This window comes from Petromyzon marinus, chromosome 55, assembly GCF_048934315.1.
Source record: "Petromyzon marinus isolate PM22_M1 ecotype Great Lakes invasive population chromosome 55, UKy_Petmar_22M1.pri1.0, whole genome shotgun sequence".
In the NCBI taxonomy this organism is placed as follows: domain Eukaryota; kingdom Metazoa; phylum Chordata; class Hyperoartia; order Petromyzontiformes; family Petromyzontidae; genus Petromyzon; species Petromyzon marinus.
This window is the reverse complement of record NC_133721.1, coordinates 14555142-14575166: the sequence shown is the minus strand read 5'-3', so window position 1 is coordinate 14575166 and position 20025 is coordinate 14555142. Positions and strand designations below refer to the sequence as shown.

General features: G+C 52.2%; 1 protein-coding gene across 2 annotated transcripts in view; it reads left to right on the top strand.

The window, feature by feature from the left end:
- Positions 1 to 242: 242 nt before the first annotated feature.
- The window catches only part of LOC116954477 (uncharacterized), a 57282-nt gene continuing 37499 nt past the window's right edge, over positions 243 to 20025 (top strand). Inside the window, exons 1-20 of one of the 2 annotated variants that reach the window (XM_076052414.1) lie at positions 243 to 903; positions 1094 to 1191; positions 4699 to 4738; positions 6441 to 6494; positions 7579 to 7713; positions 8889 to 8933; positions 9629 to 9745; positions 10175 to 10243; positions 11046 to 11081; positions 12218 to 12280; positions 12853 to 12888; positions 13032 to 13073; positions 13435 to 13515; positions 15524 to 15577; positions 15989 to 16054; positions 16143 to 16187; positions 16407 to 16460; positions 16869 to 16926; positions 17794 to 17904; positions 19315 to 19470. In XM_076052414.1, the coding sequence (XP_075908529.1) occupies positions 1166 to 1191; positions 4699 to 4738; positions 6441 to 6494; positions 7579 to 7713; positions 8889 to 8933; positions 9629 to 9745; positions 10175 to 10243; positions 11046 to 11081; positions 12218 to 12280; positions 12853 to 12888; positions 13032 to 13073; positions 13435 to 13515; positions 15524 to 15577; positions 15989 to 16054; positions 16143 to 16187; positions 16407 to 16460; positions 16869 to 16926; positions 17794 to 17904; positions 19315 to 19470 (1288 nt within the window). In that variant the 5' untranslated portion in view covers positions 243 to 903; positions 1094 to 1165. The other variant, XM_076052415.1, reaches the window with a different exon arrangement.

Below are 20025 nucleotides of genomic sequence, written 5' to 3'. Positions count from 1 at the left end.
TTATTAATACGTGAAAATGCCTGAAAAGCGCATGTTACAGTGTTAGTCGCTAAGCGATAGAAAACATAGCCGTGGAGGATGAAGATAGAAAACGATTAACGGTGTGAAGTGAAGGGTGCAATGTAGTTCTATTCACTCAATCACATATATCCAATTCTCATCCGTGTTGTACAAATGTGTTCCCGAATACATTCACGGCATTATATCCAAATTCGCGTTATGAAAACACGCGTTATAGCAGAACGGACTGTACATGCACACAAATCCTGAACCGGTGTCGACATTCAGTGTATCATCAGCACTCAGACTTGCTTAAACCAATATTGTACCGTTGACCTGACAGGTGTTCATAGGCAAGAACTCACTCGACTGCTGAAATTGTGCACTCCCGGAAGGCAGGCCCGTGTGGCTAACGGTATGTGTAAAATCACTTGCATTGTCTAAGTGGAGGGACAGCTATGGGAGGGAGGCGAACCGTAAGTTAAGTTATTTTGCTGTTATGACGGTAACACTGTTCTTACGGAGTGGTGGAGCACCGCTTAGCACAATGCGCTACGCATATTCCCAACATCAGTGGCACGTGACATTTAACCTCAAGCTAGGACGATTCTTCGATTAATTATCGTTATGGCTTTCACTTTAATCCCCCCCTTCCCCGTCTCTGGCGTGAGTGGAGGAGTTCCACTTTGATCCCCCCCTCTCTGCCTCCTCCCTCCCGTCTGCCCGCGCGCGCGCCCGGGACGCGTACGGGCACGCGTGGACTCTCCACTCTTCTATGCGAGCCAAGAGCCATGAGCGATCTCAGGAGGAGGAGTAGGATGATGATGGAAATTATTATTATTTCATTTGTCTCGCGTTCCGAGGCGGTCGGTTACAGCAACTGCAGCGGCCGCGTCAGTGGAAGTAAGTGAGCAGAGTGCACACGTGTGGTTTGGCTGTTACTTCGTGTGGTGTGCCTAGGACTTCGTGTGGCGTGGCCGGGACTTCGTGTGGCGTGGCCGGGACTTCGTGTGGTGTGGCTGGAACTTTGTGTGTTGTGGCTGAGACTTCGTGTGGCGCGACTGAAACTTCGTGTGGTGTGGCTGGTTGGCAGCAGGACAGACCGGCCGGTACATTTAAGGGACCTTCCCCGGGCAGCCCGACACTCCACTCGAAGCACCCGAGGATGCGGAACCTGAGACTGGTCACCTGGTGAGTGAGCGGTGGGGAGATGAAAGATGAGAAAGTGGGAGGTATGAGAGAGATGAACAGCTGGCAGATGACAAGGGAGACAGGGAGATAAGAGGGGAGAGATGAGAGGGAGTGAGAGAGATTGGAGGGCGTAGGAGAGGTGTGAAGGAGGGAGATGACAGGGAAAGAGATAGGTAGATGGAAAATGGAAGGGAGGTGGGAGTCTTGGATAAAAGGAGATGTAAATGGGGGGTAGGTGGGAGGGAGAGAGATGGTTACATGGGTAGGGAGTTGGCGATGCAAGAGAGGTGGGAGACAGACATTGTGTGTGATGTAGGCGTACAGAAGTTGGGTTGGTGAACCTGCCTGTGTGGATGGATGGTGGGTTGTCTCCAGTTTAAAACCAAGAGAGCCAAACGTCTCTGCTGTGCAGGACCATCCTGAAAGATCGTCTTGAGATTCAGCGAAGCTTTTCTTCACGGTTAGCTCCGTCGACAGCCATTTGTGGAATTGACATATTCCTATGGCAGGAGGAAGAGATACAAGCCTACCATTTCCGAAGCAAATGAAGTTAATGCTGCTTCTCTTGTCCCGTGTTATCGATGCCTTTGTTACATGCTGGATAGAGCGGTGGTGCAGTGGTTAGCGCACTGCGCTACTCACATAGATACCTATGGATCGTGAGCATGCCAAAGGTAGATGCAGCCTTAACTGAGTAGCTGGTGTGGTGTGTAAGCATCAGCACATGGGAGGCAAAGGTGGCCAGGCGTGGTGTTGATTACCCACCCCCTAGTGCGCTGTTTCGGCCTTCATATGTGTTCGCCAACAGCCTCTTAAAAAATATACATGGGGCCTTTGATGTTGTTGTGGGGGGCGAGTGGCGAGATGGGGCGCGCCACGGTGGCCAGATATCAACTACCTCGCCTAGAATACAGGAGGTCGTGGGTTCGATCCAGACCCTGACGTCTGTATATTTGAAGTGTGTATGTTCTCCCGGTGATCGCGTGGATTTTTCCCCGGGTCCTCCAGTTATTCCCTCCACATATATGTAGTGGCTTGGATTTCACTATGACGACAATTGCCTTTCTTTCACCGTCACTTTTATTTCCATCGTTCCGCACAATATAATTTCTCCTCTCCGCCAACTCGAACACTCGAATTCCTCTCAGCACCGTCCGCTCATACCCCTTGTCTCCACACAGTCTCTTCTTGTCTCACCGCACACACAGTGATCCTATATCTATCTCCTTCCACACAGTGACTCGTCCATCTCTTCACACACAGTGACCTGTCTATCTCCTCACACACAGTGACTTGTCTATCTCTTCACACACAGTGACTCTGTCTATCTCTTCACACACAGTGACCTGTCTGTCGCTAACTCTCCCTGTACCTACCTATACCGTAATCTCCACTATCCTAACGCTAACTCTCGCTATCGCTATCTATTGTCATCTGGGTTCAGCTCTCAATCTATTCTCCACTAACACTTGCCGGGCTTCCACTCTTCGCTTCTGTCTCTACCCACTGCTGTCTCCACTTCTCGCCAACTCTCCCGCCGTCCAAATCACCTAGAGTTTTTATCCCCTTTCCAATCAGCCTTAATTAATTGCCACGTGCCTCGCTGGCATTTTCCCGCCAGCTCCGCACCTGTCCAACGGTCCAGACTCCGTGATGCCGCCACTTAACGCTAACAGCGTCTCGACCAATCACAGCCCTCGTCCCTTGACTCCCTTAATTACTTTGGCTTAAATTTTGATTTAAAGCTTTCGTGACTGCAGTAATTCATATTCTTAGTTCTTTCGGTAAAGTCACGTTGAAGGGAAACAACAAAATAAGAAAATATATATAAAACAATAAAAATCCTCACGACGTTTCAATCATAACACAAACGGTCGTTTGTGTTATGGTTCTATATAACACAAACGGTCGTTTGTGTTATGGTCGAAACGTCGTGAGAATTTTTATTGTTTTATATATACTTTATTATTTTGTTGTTTCCCTTCAACGTGACTTTACCGAAAGAACTAAGAATATGAATTACTTTGGCTGGTTTACGCCACCGGTGACTTCATCACCTGCCCGACCTTACATGACCCACACTGTTTGTATGTACTGTATATGGCCAATTTACCCATGTGTATTTTCTACTCCACTACATATAGATTCAACATGCGTTTCGAGTATTTGGCTGTTATACATTTCTACATGATAAGCCGCTTCATTTGGACTATCATTTGTGGCCAAGTCGCTTCTGAAAAAGAGATGTATAGCACTGTGGGCCTTACCTGGTAAAGTAAAAAAGTCAAGTTTCAGTTTAGAGTGTGGTGAGGTTGAGGTGAGGCTTAAGTGAGTGTGAGTCAGGGGTGTGTATGTCTGTCCGTCTGTGCGTATGTACAGGAGTGTGAGGAGCGGTAGTGTAGTGGTTCACGTGCTATGCTAGGAACTCGGCGACCCGAGTTCTAGTTCCCACTCATGGCCAACACCAGTGGCGAGTATCTGAACCAGTCCTGGGCCTCTCTTAGGTCGACTCAGTCTCAAATAAGTACCTGGTGCAGTGTGTAAAAACATCGCCACTGGGGAGACAAAGGCGGTCGGGCAATGTGCTGGTCATCTACCGCCTCGTGTACCGTTCCGGACTTAATAAGTGCTCGTTAACAGCAATTGCCCCAACAGTCTGTTAAGGCTATACGGGAGATATTTGCACTAATTATACCAAATTCCACGGTGGAAACACGAAATTATGCTTGTGCTGGAGGCCCTGTCGACAAAATAGTTTGTATCTTCTGGCCAAACGCCATTTGGCAAAACAGGAGACTGCAGCCCCGCCCCCCAACCCTCGAGGTTCCTCGAGAAACAACGAAGCCACTACAGCTGGCCACGTGGAATGTTTGAATGCTTGCTGCGAGGAGAGGTTGCAATTCCTCTGTCGGGAGCTGAAATGGTACCACCGGGGCCTCTGTGGAATACAGGGAGGTCCGGTGGCCGGTTCTGATCCAGTCACCATGAGGGGTGGAGAGTCCTCCACTCGAGGCAGGAAACTGCCAAACACCAGGAAGTGTCTCTTCTTCTGAGTAAATAAAGGGGACGTGGGAGCCTATAGGCAGTGAGGTTTAGAAAGTTGTGAGTCCCAGGCTACTGTGGGCTTGTCTCCCCATTAGCGGGAGGCGAGGAATGGTGGTGGTAGCTTACGCACCCACAGAATATGAACATCAGTAGAGGGATGCAGACAAGGCTGATGAGTCAGGTGCCTTTCATGACTTCATGTCCCAGTTTGATTCTCTCTCACGGCCAACATCCATGAATATATGAACCTGGTAATGATCCTCCCCTAGGACGACTCAGCCAGAAATGAGTAGCTGGCATGACACAAACATCGAGCACTGGTTGGCAAAAGCGGCAGGCCATGGTTGCAACCACACCACCCGTTCGTGTCCCGTGCTGGCCTTCATCAGTGCTCGCTAACAGCACTTGCCTCAGTCTGTTGAGGCTATACGGGAAATCTTTGTCTTGTGTTTTCCCATCCAGTTTGCCGATTGCTCTGCTCCTCGCCATCACTGTTGGAGCCGTGAGTCCGGAGAAACAAAACCCCTAACCCCTTGCACACCACATTCTTATGGCCAGACAACGCCTTCACGCTCAGTCATCGGGCATGGATTGCTTGTCTTATTACAATATACTTCACCGCGCTGGTCAGTGCGAGAGGTGGTTGTGGTGGTTGCACCGGCAGTCCTCGCTTAACGTGTGGCGTTCACACTATAACACATTTTGGCTATAAGGCGGTTATTTAACTCGGAACGCGCACCGCTATAACGCGGTTCAGACGAACTATTTTATTGAGCTGCGCAGCTGAGCGGTGTGATCGAGTAGCGGAATGATACAGTAACGCGGCGCCCGACCCTTAGTTATTTGTCCAGCTAACTCATTGCGTGGCGTATGTAGTCCACCGGGTCACGCCAAACTGTATCGTTACATTACTTATAGGGGAAATTGTTTTCGCTTCAGGCGTGTTTTGCTTAACGCGGCAATTTTCAAGTATGCATTTCCCGCTCTGAACGAGGACTTATTGTACTGCAATGATTCCGCGTCTGAGCCCCGCACCGCATTCAAACCAGACTGACCAGCGTGGTGAAGTATGGTTAACAACCCTCCCACACACGGTGTATTTTATTGGGGAGACCGTGAGTTTATGAACACCACGCCAGCTAGAGACCATGTGCATACTACATTTTGAGTACAGTATATGGGTATTTATGCGAGACTGTTGGTCTCTATGTGAGTTTGTGGGTCTCTATGTGAGTCTGGGTCTCTGAGTTTGTTGCTCTGTGTATGGACCTCTTGAGTCAATAGGCCTTTATGTGCGTGTATGGGCTACTCTGAGTCTGTGCGCCTTTGGAAGTCTATGGGCCTCTCTGAGAGTCTATGGGCCTCTGATTCTATGGGTCTCTCTGTGATTCTATGGGTCTGAATCTGCGAGAGCCCGTGTAATCGCTGTGGTTGCGGCTGTTCTCAACTGTGTGTACAACGTCTTGTGTCTGTGACTCTATGTGGGGGGGCTGAGTGGTGTGTACGACGTCTTGTGTGTCTGTGACTCTATGTGGGGGGGGGGGGGGGCTGAGTTGTGTGTACGACGTCTTGTGTGTCTGTGACTGTGGGGGGCTGAGTGGTGTGTACGACGTCTTGTGTGTCTGTGACTCTATGTGGGGGGGGCTGAGTGGTGTGTACGACGTCTTGTGTGTCTGTGACTCTATGTGGGGGGGGGGGGGGGCTGAGTGGTGTGTACGACGTCTTGTGTGTCTGTGACTCTGTGGGGGGCTGAGTGGTGTGTACAACGTCTTGTGTGTCTGTGACTATGTGGGGGGCTGAGTGGTGTGTACGACGTCTTGTGTGTCTGTGACTCTGTGGGGGGCTGAGTGGTGTGTACAACGTCTTGTGTGTCTGTGACTCTATGTGGGGGGCTGAGTGGTGTGTACGACGTCTTGTGTGTCTGTGACTCTGTGGGGGGCTGAGTGGTGTGTACAACGTCTTGTGTGTCTGTGACTCTATGTGGGGGGCTGAGTGGTGTGTACGACGTCTTGTGTGTCTGTGACTCTATGTGGGGGGGCTGAGTGGTGTGTACGACGTCGCTACTTTGGAGACGCGGGCGTGGCGCTGGCCACCCACCCCTTCGTGCGCTGTTTAGGCCTCCATAGGTGCTACTCGGTAACAGCACTTGCCCCAACAGACTGTTAAAGGCTGTACGGGCTATCTTTGTCTTTGTGTGTGTTTAGCAGCAGCAGCCACCTGATGATCGCTGCCCGTGCCCTCGAGAGGAAGGCAGCCGGGTGAGGAGGAGGGAGCCGCACCCACCCAGGGACCCAGCCCCCCACAGATCTAGATCCAGTCCACGGGACAGACTCGCCACATCACTGACGACACTGATGCAGCCACCTCGCCCCCCCCCCCCCAAAGGCCCAGTAACGCCACTTGCGACTGCCACTGCTGTGCACACCGCGTGCCGCGACAGGGACAGCTGTCACCGGGGGTTGGGGGGTAGGCCCCCTCGGCTTGAGATGGGACGGAAGTTGCTTCGAGTTGTGGAGACATTCAAGAAAAGGTCTCCCCGTGTAGTTCACACTTGCTGAGGCAAGTGCTGCAAGCGCCCATGAATGCCGAAACGGCACCGATATGCGGGTGTGTTTGCCTCCCAGTGCTGATGTTTACACGCCGCAGCAGCTACTCGTTTAAGGCGGAGTCTCCCTCGAGTATAACCGAACTCGGTAATACACAACACAAAATACACATTCGCCTCTTGCAGAGAGCAGCTAAACAGATAACAGGCACACACGTATACACGCACAACTTACATCATACAACATCACCACCCATCGTTGTCCACTAGGTGGCGGTGACGTCTTCACGGCGCCTGTGCCAGGCGCACTTTGAGGCCAGGTGAAGAAGGGTCGAAGGCTCGCTGGATAGACCCAGGTGCCATGGGTTGGCTGCTGTGCCAGGCTAGGTGCAGGAGGAGGAGGCCACGAGACAGACCCATGGGTTGGCTGAGATGACTGGCAAATGCACCAACTTTGCCCCACGTACAAATACAAATATCTCCCTTATAGCCTTAACAGACTGTTGGGGCAAATGCTGTTAGCGAGAACCGATGAAGACCGGCACGGCACACGAGGGGGTGGGTGGCCAGCACCACGCCCAGTCGCCTTTGTCTCCCTAGTGGCGCACCAGGTACTCATTTGAAACTGAAGAGGCCCAGGACCGGTATAGATAATCGTCACTGATGTTGAGGAAATCGAACTCTGGTCGCCAGGTTCGTAGCGCAGCATGCAAACCGCTACATTACTGCCCATACCCGTGCATACACACACACACGTGCACACACACGGCTGAGCCTGTGTCCTGTACCTCCTTCAGGGGGAGCGGGGGTTCCCGGGATCCTCGGGCCCCCCAGGCCCCACCGGCCTAATGGGACCCCCGGGGTCCAGCGGATTTCCCGGAGAGAGGGGCGACCCAGGCCGCCAGGGTCCAACGGGACCCAAGGGGGACCAGGTTTGTTGCGAGGGGCCTTAAGGCTCCGTGTCCCTACATCAAATCCTCTAGTTCGGCCTTGTTTAAAGGGGGGGGGGTTGGTCAGGCAAACCCTCAGGGGGATGTGGGGGAGGAAGACTCAGGCTAGGGGGGTGCAGCACAAGCATAAGCCAGCATGGGGGCAGGGGGTGCCTTGCCCCCCCCCCCTTGTGGTCAAAGCTGCGAGTTGGGGGGGCCACCTTGACAACCACCATGAGAATTGTTTTCAACAAAATTGTTAAAGAACAACAACTTATTTAAAATGCGGTTTTTGTTTTTTTCTGAAAATGATTTCATTTACGTTCCACGTTTTAATTTAATGAGACCAGTAACGTTTGGCTTCACATCTTTGTTTCTACGTTGTAATCACACTGAAACCAGCTAGGTAGGCAGAACCTGTCCTCCCGGGTTGGGGCGAATAGGGAGTACGACCATGCGAGACAAATCCAAATTTGGGGCCCCATCTGATCGATTGCTGCACCTCCCGAGCTGATAATGTCGTTACTACGCCACTGGGATGCAGTGGTGACACTCGCGCCTCACAGCGAGAAGCACCAGTGTTCAATTCCCGACTCGGGTGCCTCTCTGTGGTCGAGTTTGTAGTTCTCTCTCCCCCTGTTCTTTGTAGCTAAATCCACACACACAGTGGAACTGGTGTTGGCCAAAACAGCATCCCAATGTTGAACAAGACCCTGCAAGTGACTCATTTGGAATCACACAGCAGCAACAGCAGCAAACATCGCCTACTGCTGCTAGCAACGCATTTGACCCTCCTGACAAGGAGTCTTGAGACTCGGTGAGGCTCTGTTGGCTGAACAGTTGCAACGATCGGAGCCAACGTTGCCCCCGGTTACTCCACACGGCCCGTGATGCTCTCCCTGCGTTCATTGGGCTCGTCTGCGGAGCCGCCACATTGAGAGGCATCGGTACTCCATCTCATGTTCACATCTCCGCACAGCCAACGGTGGAAACTCCACGTTCCCATGAGCAGGACGTACGACGACTGCTGTTGAACTCCCCGCAGAGTGGAGCTCGTTTTGGACGCGGGCACTGAGTAGAGAAGGTGGGGAGTTAACAGGCCGGGGGCTGTCTTGTCATCGCTCGTCGTGCCTGGACCCACTTGCTGAGTGCCGCATCCCTTGCTCCCCTGTGCGCAGGGATCCCCGGGGGTGCCGGGTTTCATGGGAGGAGATGGGACCCCGGTGAGGAGGTTCACGTAAACTTCATCGCTGTCTCGTCATCGTCAGCATCAACCAATTTGCATCCACATTGTCATCAATACCACCATTACCACCATCATTCATCACCTTCACCACCTTCACCAGTGCTGTCATCGCCACTTCACCAACCTCATCTGTATCATCATTACGATCACCACGCATGTGATCCAGCACTGTGGAGGCAGCAGCGAGGGTTGGTGGATCACACACAGATGGTATGAAACTCCCCATGGGCATCGAGGAGGAGCCGTACCCTGGCTCGCCAGGAGAAGGCGGTACAGCAAATATGTGGAATCCCCCTGTGCCGTCTATACGGGATAGAGCGCTTCCCCCCTTGCATGTGCGGTTTTCTCCGGGTGCTCCGCTTTTCTACCACTCATCAATCAGCCACAAACACCTTAACATATAGAGAGGACGACAGAGGATGGGAAATTGCTGGCAGTGCCATCTGCTCACCAAGTGGCTGCTACTGCTGCCTTGCCACTCATCTGTGGCTCCTCCTCCTGGCGCCTCTGAGTCATCACCTCTCTTCAAGAGCGAGCCGGCGCAGTGCGGCGTTGCATTATAATTTGACATCACAAGGAAGGAGGTGATGGAGGTGGTAGTGATGGAGAAGGTAATGGATAATGGAGGAGGTGGTGATGGAGGAGGTGGCGATGTGCTCTCTGGTTGCGCAGGGTTTGCCTGGGGAGCTGGGGAAGCGGGGCCCCCCAGGGTCTGGGGGCCCCCGGGGGCCGCGGGGCGACCCCGGCCTGGGCGGGGGGCCTGGGCAACCGGGACAGCCGGGATTCCCGGTGAGTCCTCCCACGCCACTCCACCCCCCCAGCCTGTCCATCATATGATACCTGCCCCCCACTCTCACCATGGTGGCGAGATGTTAACCACCTCGCCTGGTATACAGGAGGTCGTGGGTTCGATCTCGACCCTGACGCCTGCGGAATATTTGAAGTTTGCGTGTCTCTCCCCGCGGTCGTGTGGATTTTACTCTGGGTCCTCCGGTTTTTCCCTCAACTTTTTAAATTAATGTGCATTTAGATTATTTGGCTGGTATAAATTTCTACGTGATAATACACTTCGTTGAGCTATCATTTGTAGACCGGTCACTTCTGAAAAAGAGCTAGAAAGGTCAGTGGGCCTTACCTGGTAAAGCCAAAAATAGTTTTATAGGTTCACCTATCAATAAGATATTCCTCATTGGGGGTCGCTGTCTCTCCCATCCGCAGGGGTTCCCTGGAGCAAAGGGGATCAAAGGGGACACAACTTCAATCCCGCCGGGTCTGATCGGACCCCCGGTATGGACCCCAAACCTACCATCCCGAGTCCTTGAATGTTACCTGTGTGTATGTGTGTGTCACCTGTGTGTGTGGCACTGGTGTGTGTGTGTCACCTGTGTGTGTTTTATCTCTGTGTGTCACCTGTGTGTGTCACCTATGTGTGTGTCACCTGTGTGTGTTTTATCTCTGTGTGTGTCACCTGTGTGTTTTATCTCTCTGTGTGTAACCTGTGTGTGTGTCACCTGTTTGTGTGACACCTTTGTGTTTCACTTGTGTGTGTGTTACCTGTGTGCATCACCTCTGTGTGTAACCTGTGTGTGTGTCACCTGTTTGTGTCACACCTCTGTGTGTATCATCTATGTGTATCACCTGTGTGTGTGTTACCTGTGTGTGTGTGTGTTACCTCTGTGTGTGTGTTACCTGTGTGTGTGTGTGTGTGTTACCTGTGTGTGTGTGTCACTTGCACACCAGTGTGTGTGTTACCTGTGTATGTTACCTCTGAGTGTGTCACCTGTATGTGTGTGTCGCCTCTGTGTATCACCTCTGTGTGTTACCTGTGTGTATCACCTCTGTGTGTGTTACCTGTGTGTTACCTGTGTGTATCACCTCTGTGTGTGTTACCTGTGTATATCACCTGTGTGTGTGTTACCTGTGTGTATCACCTGTCTGTGTGTTACCTCCGTGTATCACCTGTGTCTGTGTTACCTGTGTGCATCACCTCTGTGTGTTTGTCACCTGTGTGTGCAATGTGTGTTTTTCACCTCTGTGTGTGTCACCTGTTTTTCACCTCTGTGTGTGTGCGTGTTATTGGATCCCGCAGGGTGATTCTGGATTTCCTGGGAGCGATGGCGAGCAGGTAATGCAGGACAGGGAGCCCGCCACTTACCTGGAGCCCCCCACAGACCACCCCACGTTATCGCATCTCACGTTAGCAACAGCATGACCGACACCATCACAGTGCAATAGTCACTCTCATCGCCCCAGTCTCTCGTCAGAGAAACTGTTTTGATACCATCGTTAACTATGTGTGTGCGACCCATGTGGCACAGTGGTTAGTGCACTGCGCTAATATACCTGATGTCCCAGGGTCGATTTCCGGCCATGGCCGAGATCAGCGGTGAATGAGTGGTGCCTAGCACGGTTGGCTACGTACGGCGCGAAAGAAGTTCAACGTATGTAGAGTCTCTTCTCCTATGAACGTGGTAGTTGAAGAATATCGCGTTGTGGAAAAATCGCGTTATAATAAATAATTTAGGGTAAAGCACAGTTTGCGATAACACGTGAGACACGTACGCAGGCCATACAAATACTGAGGTGCGTGGGTAGCATCTAGAGTCATCCAGCAGCATCTGAATGCCTTGTGCGATGCGACGCCGAGGCAGCCATAAAACCGCCTATTCCTGTAGTTTTGTTCACTCGATCGCGTTATATCCAATTCGCATCCATGTTATAAAAAATGTGTTCCCTTATACATTAATCGCGTTATATCCAATTCGCGTTATGAAAACACGTATTATAGGAGAACAGACTGCATGTACATCGAGCACAAGGGTGACATAGACAGTCACACCTACCCCTCGTGCGCCGTGCCGGCCTAATAGTTGCTACTTGCTACTAACAGCACTTGCCCCCACAGCCTGTGTTGGCTACACGAGGGACCTTTGTGGCCCATGGGTGTGTATGGACTTGACGTCACAGTATGTATACATGCAATTTTTACTTTTGTACCGTAGATAGCCAACCGTGGTAATCGGAGGTGCATAGCTTGTTTACATAATGTGTGTGTGGGGGGGGGGGGTGTTTGGGATCTTGGAACATTTAATTCACATCGTGGGCGCAATGTTCGGACTTTTCGGAACACGCTGGGCAGACTTGGAGCCGCCGGGGTCCCTGACAGCGGCTAACGCGGCGATCTCTGGGCGTTTCCCCCCCTCACCCAATCTCCATTACCCCCCACTACCCCCCCCCTCACCCTTCTCAACCGCGATGCAGGGCCCGGCCGGGAACCCCGGCCGCCAGGGCCCGCCCGGGACGCCGGGACGCGACGGGCCCCCGGTGAGGGCGCCCCGAGACTCCACAACAAACCCCTGTGAACCGACATTGCACAAGTTTTGGGGGCTAACCTAATCGAGGAGTTGGGGCGGCAGGGGGCGGTGGAGGAATGGGGGTGGTGGCGCCGCAGATGATAAAGCGGGGAAAATATTACGACGCATTCTGTGTGGAGGAGCTGTAACCGAGGGGGTAGTGGCTCTGTATGAAGGTGCTGTAGCTGAGGGGGTAGTAGCACTGTGTGGCGGTGCTGTAGTTGAGGGGGTAGTGGTAATGTGTGGGGGAGCTGTAACAAAGGGGGTAGTGGCACTCTAGAGGTAGCTGTTGCTGAGGCGCTAGTGGTGCTGTGTAGAGGAGCTGTAGTCGGAGGGGGGGGTTAGTGGCACTGTGTGGAGGAGCTGTAGCTGAGAGGTCAGTGGCACTGTGGAGGAGCTGTCGCCGAAGCGGTAGTGGCACTGTGTATTGGAGCCGTAGCCAATTGCACGCCGTGCCGGTCTTCAACGCTGGCCCTTGAAGGCAGTATCGGCTACATAGATGTCTGTACACGTGTATTTACACGTGTATGTGTCTGCCCCCAGGGCTCTGCAGGACGCCCCGGTGCCCCAGGAGACCCGGTGAGTTGGGTCAGACACACCGGTGGGGTTAGATGGTGGGTGTGGGCAGTGGAGGTTGGGTTAGCGTTGCTGTGTGTGTGTGAGGGTCGCTGTGGGATGACGGTGATAGAGAGGTGATTTTGGCCATGTACGTGGTTGTGCAGGGAGACAATGTCCCTGGGCTGAGAGGGGAGCGTGGAGATGTGGTACGGCACGCACACAGACACCGCCTCGTATGTATGTATATTGAACTTCTTTCGCACTGTACGTAGCCAACTGCTAATTGGAGGTGCGGGGAAAGGACGACAAACTAACAAATTCGTTTTTAATCTAGATTTAAAAGTGAACAGCTCCAGTGGCTTCCTAATATCGGAAAGAAGAGTATTCCGGAAGGTCGCACAAACGCATCCAAAAGCGCGCGATGCGGTGACCATTCGTTGTCTTTCCAAAAGCCGCTGTTAGGATTACATCAGCAGCTCATCTCGCTGCTACTGATAGTGATGACGTTGTTACTGATGATATTATTGATGATGACGGCGTCGGTCTTGTTGATGATGGTGCCCTCAGGGAGATGTTGGGTTTCCGGGACCCAAAGGGTTCTCTCGGCTGGTGGAGACTCCACCACAGCCACTCACCAAGGGAGAGAAGGTAACACACACATGTGTGCATGCGTGTTTAGTGGGTACTGTAGCAGTTAACGCGCTGCGCTATGAACTCAGTGACCCGAGTCGATTCCTGCTCACGGCCAACACTAGTGACGAATACCTGAAACAGTCCTGGGCCTCCCCAGGTCGACTCAGCCTCAAATGAGTACCTGGTGGGATGTGTAAACATCGCCACTCTGGAGACAAAGGCGGCCGGGCGTGGTGCTGGCCACCCACCCCCTTGTGTGCTGTGCCGGCCTTCAAAGGTGCTCGCTAACAGCACTTGCCCCAGCCGTCTGTTAAGGCTATATGGGGGATATTCTTGTGTCTTTCGGTAAAGCCACATAGATAGGTTCAAAGAAAATAACAAAAAATTACAAGAAACTACGACGTTTCGATCGCAACACAAGCAGTCGTCTTCAGGAAAAGGGGGGTTAGCTTCCAAGGCAAACTGTTTATTAGGGTTTGAAATGGGCGTAGCCCAAATGTCAGCAGCCAATGATAATGTAAGTGGTGGACAGCCAACCCGACGGTGGTTGGTTTTCCACCAATCAAAGGGCTGCCAGGTGACAATTAGCATGTTAAAGAGAGATTAGCATGTTAATGGGAGATCGCAGAGCCGCAACCAAGGGGTCGGCGCGCGAAGTGACTGTGAAAGCGCAAGTTTGAAATGTGCGTAAAGCACAACTAACATCGGAAGGTGGTAGGATGGGAACATCATAGCCAATTATGACTTAAACTGGTTGATAACGTCCTTCCAATGATTGTACCCATCTTCTCGGTTGAAATTGTGTGTGTCTATATATATGAACGAATTTTTGTTGATAGCCAGTGGGCTTGCAAAGTACCTTCGTCTTAGAGAAATCAATTTCGTGTGAGCCCACCGCATTAAAACAATGATCAGCCATGGCCAAGGTATTGGTCCTACCGAGTTTCAGATCTGCCTTATGTTCACGAACATGGTCCGAGACATGTCTCTTAGTTTCCCCAATGTGACTACTGCCGCAGACAGCTTAGTTCGTAGACGCCAGGGTATTGCATGTCAGGGATCACATCCTTCACAGATGGGATCAGATCATGAATTTTATGTACTGTGTTAAATCGAACTTGGATCTTGTGTTTGCTCATGATTTTGGAAATCTTTTTAGTGAGCCCTGCTACGTATGGCAAGGTGATGGTTTTGATTGGGTCCTCAGATGTTTCTTTCCCAACGGTTGGGGTGATAGTTTTACGGATTGTGTCTGAATATCCATTCATCTTGAGAGCTTGGTGTACGTATTCCAGTTCACTGGCTAGGTAATGTCGGTCGGAAATACATCGAGCTCTATGGTGTAGAGTTTTGATTAAGGAATTCTTCTGGGCAGGATGGTGGTGGGAGTCAGGTTTTAGGTAGGCATCTGTATGGGTGGCTTTCTTGTAGACAGTGTCCCATTGAGCCATGTGGTCTCTTTTCGATTAAAACATCCAAGAATGGTAACTTGCCATCCTTTTCCACCTCCATGGTGAATTTCATGGCTGGGTGTATGGAATTGATGTGGTTGAGGAATTGGTCCAGAGGTGTTCGGCCATGTGGCCAGATGGCAAACGTGTCATCTACGTACCTCTTTCACAAGGACGGACGTAGAGTGGATGCCTGGATGGCATTCGTCTCAAAATTTTCCATGAAAACATTGTCTACAACTGGAGATAAGGGAGAACCCATTGGGGTACCTTCAACTATACGGGGGGTCTTTGTGTGTGTGTGTGCGCGCGCATATGCTTGTGTATGTGTTACCCCAAAAGTCTCTGGAGGCTCTACAGGGGATCCTTGTCTTTGTATCTTTTTTGTGTGCATCTGTGTGGTTAGCTCAGCAGAGAGCCTCATCCTGACGCTAACTCTAACCCTGGCCCTGAACCTAGCCCTGACTCGTAACCCTCATCCTAACCCTAGTCCTGACCATAATCCTGACTCTAACCCTGACCCTAACCCTGAATCTAACTCTTACCCTGACACATCACTCTGTTTGTTCCAGGGTGACCCCGGGGAACCGGCGCGTGGCGGGGAACAGGGTCCACCAGGGCCCAGAGTGAGTGACCCCTCCCCTCTCCACGCAGCGACACCACCGACTCCGGCACCTCGCACGCCCCTGGCACGCCCCTGGCACACACCTGGCACACACACACCTGGCACGCACACCTGGCACACATGGTATGGTCACCTGGCACAAACCTGGCACACCCTTGGCACGTACCTGGCACACACCTCGTTACACGTACCTGGCACGCACAACTGGCACGAACACCTGGCACACAGCTGATACAAGCCTGACACTATACACGCACACACAAGACAAACTCGCAGCACACACCACCTCACCTGAAACAATCACACAGAGGCACCCCTCCTCTCCGCCGCCCTCCTCCCTCACCCCGACTCCCGGAAGCGAGGTTCACCTCCCATCTGGGCATGGGTGCCGCGTCTGTGCCATGTGTTGCAGGGGCAATCGGGCTTCTCCGGTGAGCCAGGGGATCCGGGATTTCCGGGGCGGCCGGGGTTCGCTACGGTGAGACGCCCCCCCTTCCCCCACCCTACGCTAACATGCTGCTCGAGGTGGTGCACTTCTCACTCGTTCCTGTGCTGTGTGTGTGCAGGGCCCACCTGGGGCCACCGGCCCAGAGGGGTACCCTGGGAGGAAGGTGAGGAGAGGGTCCCGTGTATCTCTGTGTCTATATTTACCATGTGTCTCTGTGTCTTTGTGTCAATACAATTACCCATCCCGCCCCCTTGAGTGGAGGTGATATTATATTTAAAGTAAATACGATTTACGGTTTATGTTTACTGTGCTTCTCTCCGTCTCTGTGTCTATGTTCGCCACGTGTCTCGGTGTCTCTATCTGTGTGTCCAAATGTCTGCAGGGTCAGCCAGGATTCCCGGGGTCACCAGGAAACCCAGGTTTTCCAGGGTTAAAGGTCAGAGAATGAATCCCAGCTGCAGCACCACTGAGCCAACACGTGGTGACGCGCATGTGTGTGTGTCATTATGTGTGTCACAGTAGTGTTGGGAGTTGTCGTGGAGCAGTTAACATGTTGCGCTACGAACCTGGAGATCCGAGTTCGAATCCCGCTCGTGGCCAACAGTAACGATTACTTTAACTGGTCCTTGGCCACCCGAGGTCAACTCAGCCTCAAATGAGTACCTTGTGTGGTGTGTAGACATCACCACAAGGGAGACAAAGCTGGCTGAGTGTGGTGTTGGGCACCCACCCCTCCTGCGCCGTACCTACCTTCATAGGAGCTTCTCGCTAACAGCACTTGCCCCAACAGTATGTTAAAACTATACGGGGGATCTTTGTCTTTGTCACTGCCGTGTGTGCGCAGGGTGAACAGGGAGATCGGGGTCTTCCAGGCCCTGAACCGTTCAGTGTGGGGCAGGAAGGTTTGATCCCCCCTCCGTTCCGGATGACACATCGCTCCCCACCACACCCCCTTCACCCCCATATCTGCAAATGTTTATTTGTGGTTTGGGCTGATCTCACCCATGGAGTTGGGGCGGCAGCCGCGTCTGCGTTGATGCAGCGCGGAAGTCACGTCCAGAGGGGGCCACCCGGTGTCCATGAGGCTCAACAGGGACATAAGGCCACTGGGTGGCTCCTCCCCTCCTGCACTCAGCCCCACCCACTGAGCCACTAGCCCCGCCCTCTGAGCTGCTAGCGTCGCCCACGTAGCGAGCGAACCTCCTCCACGTGGTGTTAACTCTCTCGCCCTGTGGCGAGGGAGTTAACACCTCACCTGGTATGCAGGTGTTCACAGGTTCGATCCCGACCCTGACACCTGTTGTATATTTAGAGTTTGCATGTCTCTCTCCCCATGGTTGTGGGGATTTTTCTCCATTTCTCCAGGTCCTCCGGTTTTTCTATCCGCATTTACAAACATGCATTTCGAGTATTTGGCTGCTATACATTTCCACGTGATAAGCCACTTGGTTGAGCTATTATTTGTGGCCAGGTCGCTTCTGAAAAAGAGCTGCATAGCTCAGTGGACCTCACCTGGTAAAGTAGAAATAGAAGATTCACTAAGTCGACTCAACCTCAAATAAGTACCTGGTGCGACATGCAAAACATCAGCACTGGGGTAACAAAGGTGGCCGGGCGTGGCACTAGGTACTCCACCCCCTCGGAGGTGCTGCTTGCGAAGAGCTCTTACCCCAAAAGTCTGTGTAGGCTACACGGGGGATCTTTATCTCTGTTGCACGTGTGTGTACACTTGCGCGTGTGTGTTTTTGTGTGTGCTGGAACGCTGCCAGGCCTTCCCGGAGACACGGGGTCCCCTGGGAACCCCGGACCGTCCGGTGCCCCCGGGAATAGGGGCACCCCAGGATCTCCCGGTCCTCCCGGCCAGATCATCGGTGGCCCAGGTAAAACTAAACTATAAAGATAAATATTTTTTTATTTGATTGGGTAAGGCCCACACTGAGCTATGTAGCAATTTTTCAGAAGCGACCTGGACACATATTATAGCTCAACCAAGTGGCTTTATTGTGTGGAAATTAGAGCAGCCAAATACTCTGAATGCATGTTTATCCTACATGTGAAGGGAAAATCCGGAGGACCCGGAGAAAAATACACTTGACCACGGGGAGAACGAAAATATACAGGCATCAGGGTTGGGATCGAACTCACGACCTGTATATCAGGCGAGGTAGTTAACATATCACCACCGCGGCACCCTGACACATTAGGTGCGTGACTCCTACCCCTACTACCACCACCAACACTACATCAACAACTACTACTACAATGTATGAGCAACAGGGTGGTGGTGCAGTGGTGACACTCGTGCCTCCAAGCAAGAAGTCCTTGGGTTTGATTCCCGACTCGGGTGCCTCTCTGCGTGGAGTTCGTATGTTCTCCCCCTCTTCTGCAGAGTGAGTGTGAGCATGAGTGGGTGACTGTGTAAATTTTATATGCCTTCTAAACACTCATTCATGGAGTTAGCCTAACATCAAAATACAGGACGACAGAGCTTGGTCAATTGCCGGCTATGGTTTAACCGTGCCTCTAAATCATTCCATATCTCCAAGAGTGAGCGAGAACTGTGCAGCGCATTACAAATAACATCAAGTAAATTATTCTTTAACCAATTAGAATAATTCGAATAAATTATACTAAAATTGTGGCAAATTATAATTCATGACAATAATATCCACGACAGCCGGAACTACAGAAGCGACCAGAGGATTCGCGATCACGGCCTCCTGCAGAGGTCTTCAGCTCCAATCTTTCTCACTCCCCTCTTCACCCCCACCCCCTCACGTGTGGTGGGGTAAAGTATGGGTACTCCCACTCCTGCAAAGATGTCTGGCTAGAATGAGAGTGGCCCTGGAGGTTGGCACTGGAGCCCTTGTAGTGGAGTCCCCTCTGCCAGCAGTGGAGTGAGTGAGCACTTGCAGAGCTGTTCCTTGACCTTTTAATAACAACAGCAGGAGCTACACAGGTGAATGGCTATAACTACATTAACAACGACGACTAGCAACAATAAAAATCGCATTGACGTAGGTGGTGCTGCATTGTGCTGCGTTACATTGCCTTGTGCCGTGTTGTGTTGTGCCATGTTATGCTGTGTTGTACCCTGAAATATTGCATTGTTGTGCTGCGTTGCGCCATGTTGTGCCGTGTTGTGCTGCGTTGTCCCGCGTTGTGCTGCGTTGCGTTGTGCCATGTTACGTTTTGTTTGCGCCGTGTTGTGCTGCGTTGTGCCGCGTTGTGTCGCGCCGTACCACGCCACCGGTAATAACTCTACGCATCCTGTTTCTCCTCTGTTGCAGCTGAGGATGGTATCCCTGGGTTTCCAGGCACGCGGGGGCCCAAGGGGTATTCCGGGGACCCCGGGGCCCAGGGGCAGGGGTACCCCGGCGCCCCCGGTCGCGATGGAGTGCCGGGGCCCCCTGGAGCTAAAGGGGCCAGCGCCGGGCAAGCCGGTGGTGAGTCTGTGGCCGGCACGACGACAGCACGTTACAGCTGCATTGTGCCCCCGATATCGAGTGCTCTTCGCTCCGCCCTCGGGCCCTGCTTGGCCCCAAGCCATATTCAAGATGTCTCCTTGCGAGGCTGCCGGCGTGGCACGGTTAAACTAAAAACTAAAACTTTAACAATTTTTTCATAATAATAGGGATCTTTTGTTTGGTTAGAGCGCGTACATTTTAATTTTAATTTTACCAGGTTAGGCCCACTGAGCTATCTAAGCCACCTGTCTACAAACGATAGCTCAACAAAGTGGCTTATATTCACGTGGACATTTATTGCAGCCAAATACTCTTTCATCTCGGCAACCACAAAATCCCCTGGAGGAAAACCAGTCGTACCATGCGGGCCCTGCGCTGGGTCGGCTCAGATTTGGCAGTGGAAAAGGGGCACACACACGGGAACGGGAGAGAGGGTGACCTCCTCCTAGCACCACGGTGTCCATATGTTAACTAACTCGCCTGGTATACAGGAGGTCGTTGGTTTGATCCTGATGCCCGTATATTTGGGGTTTG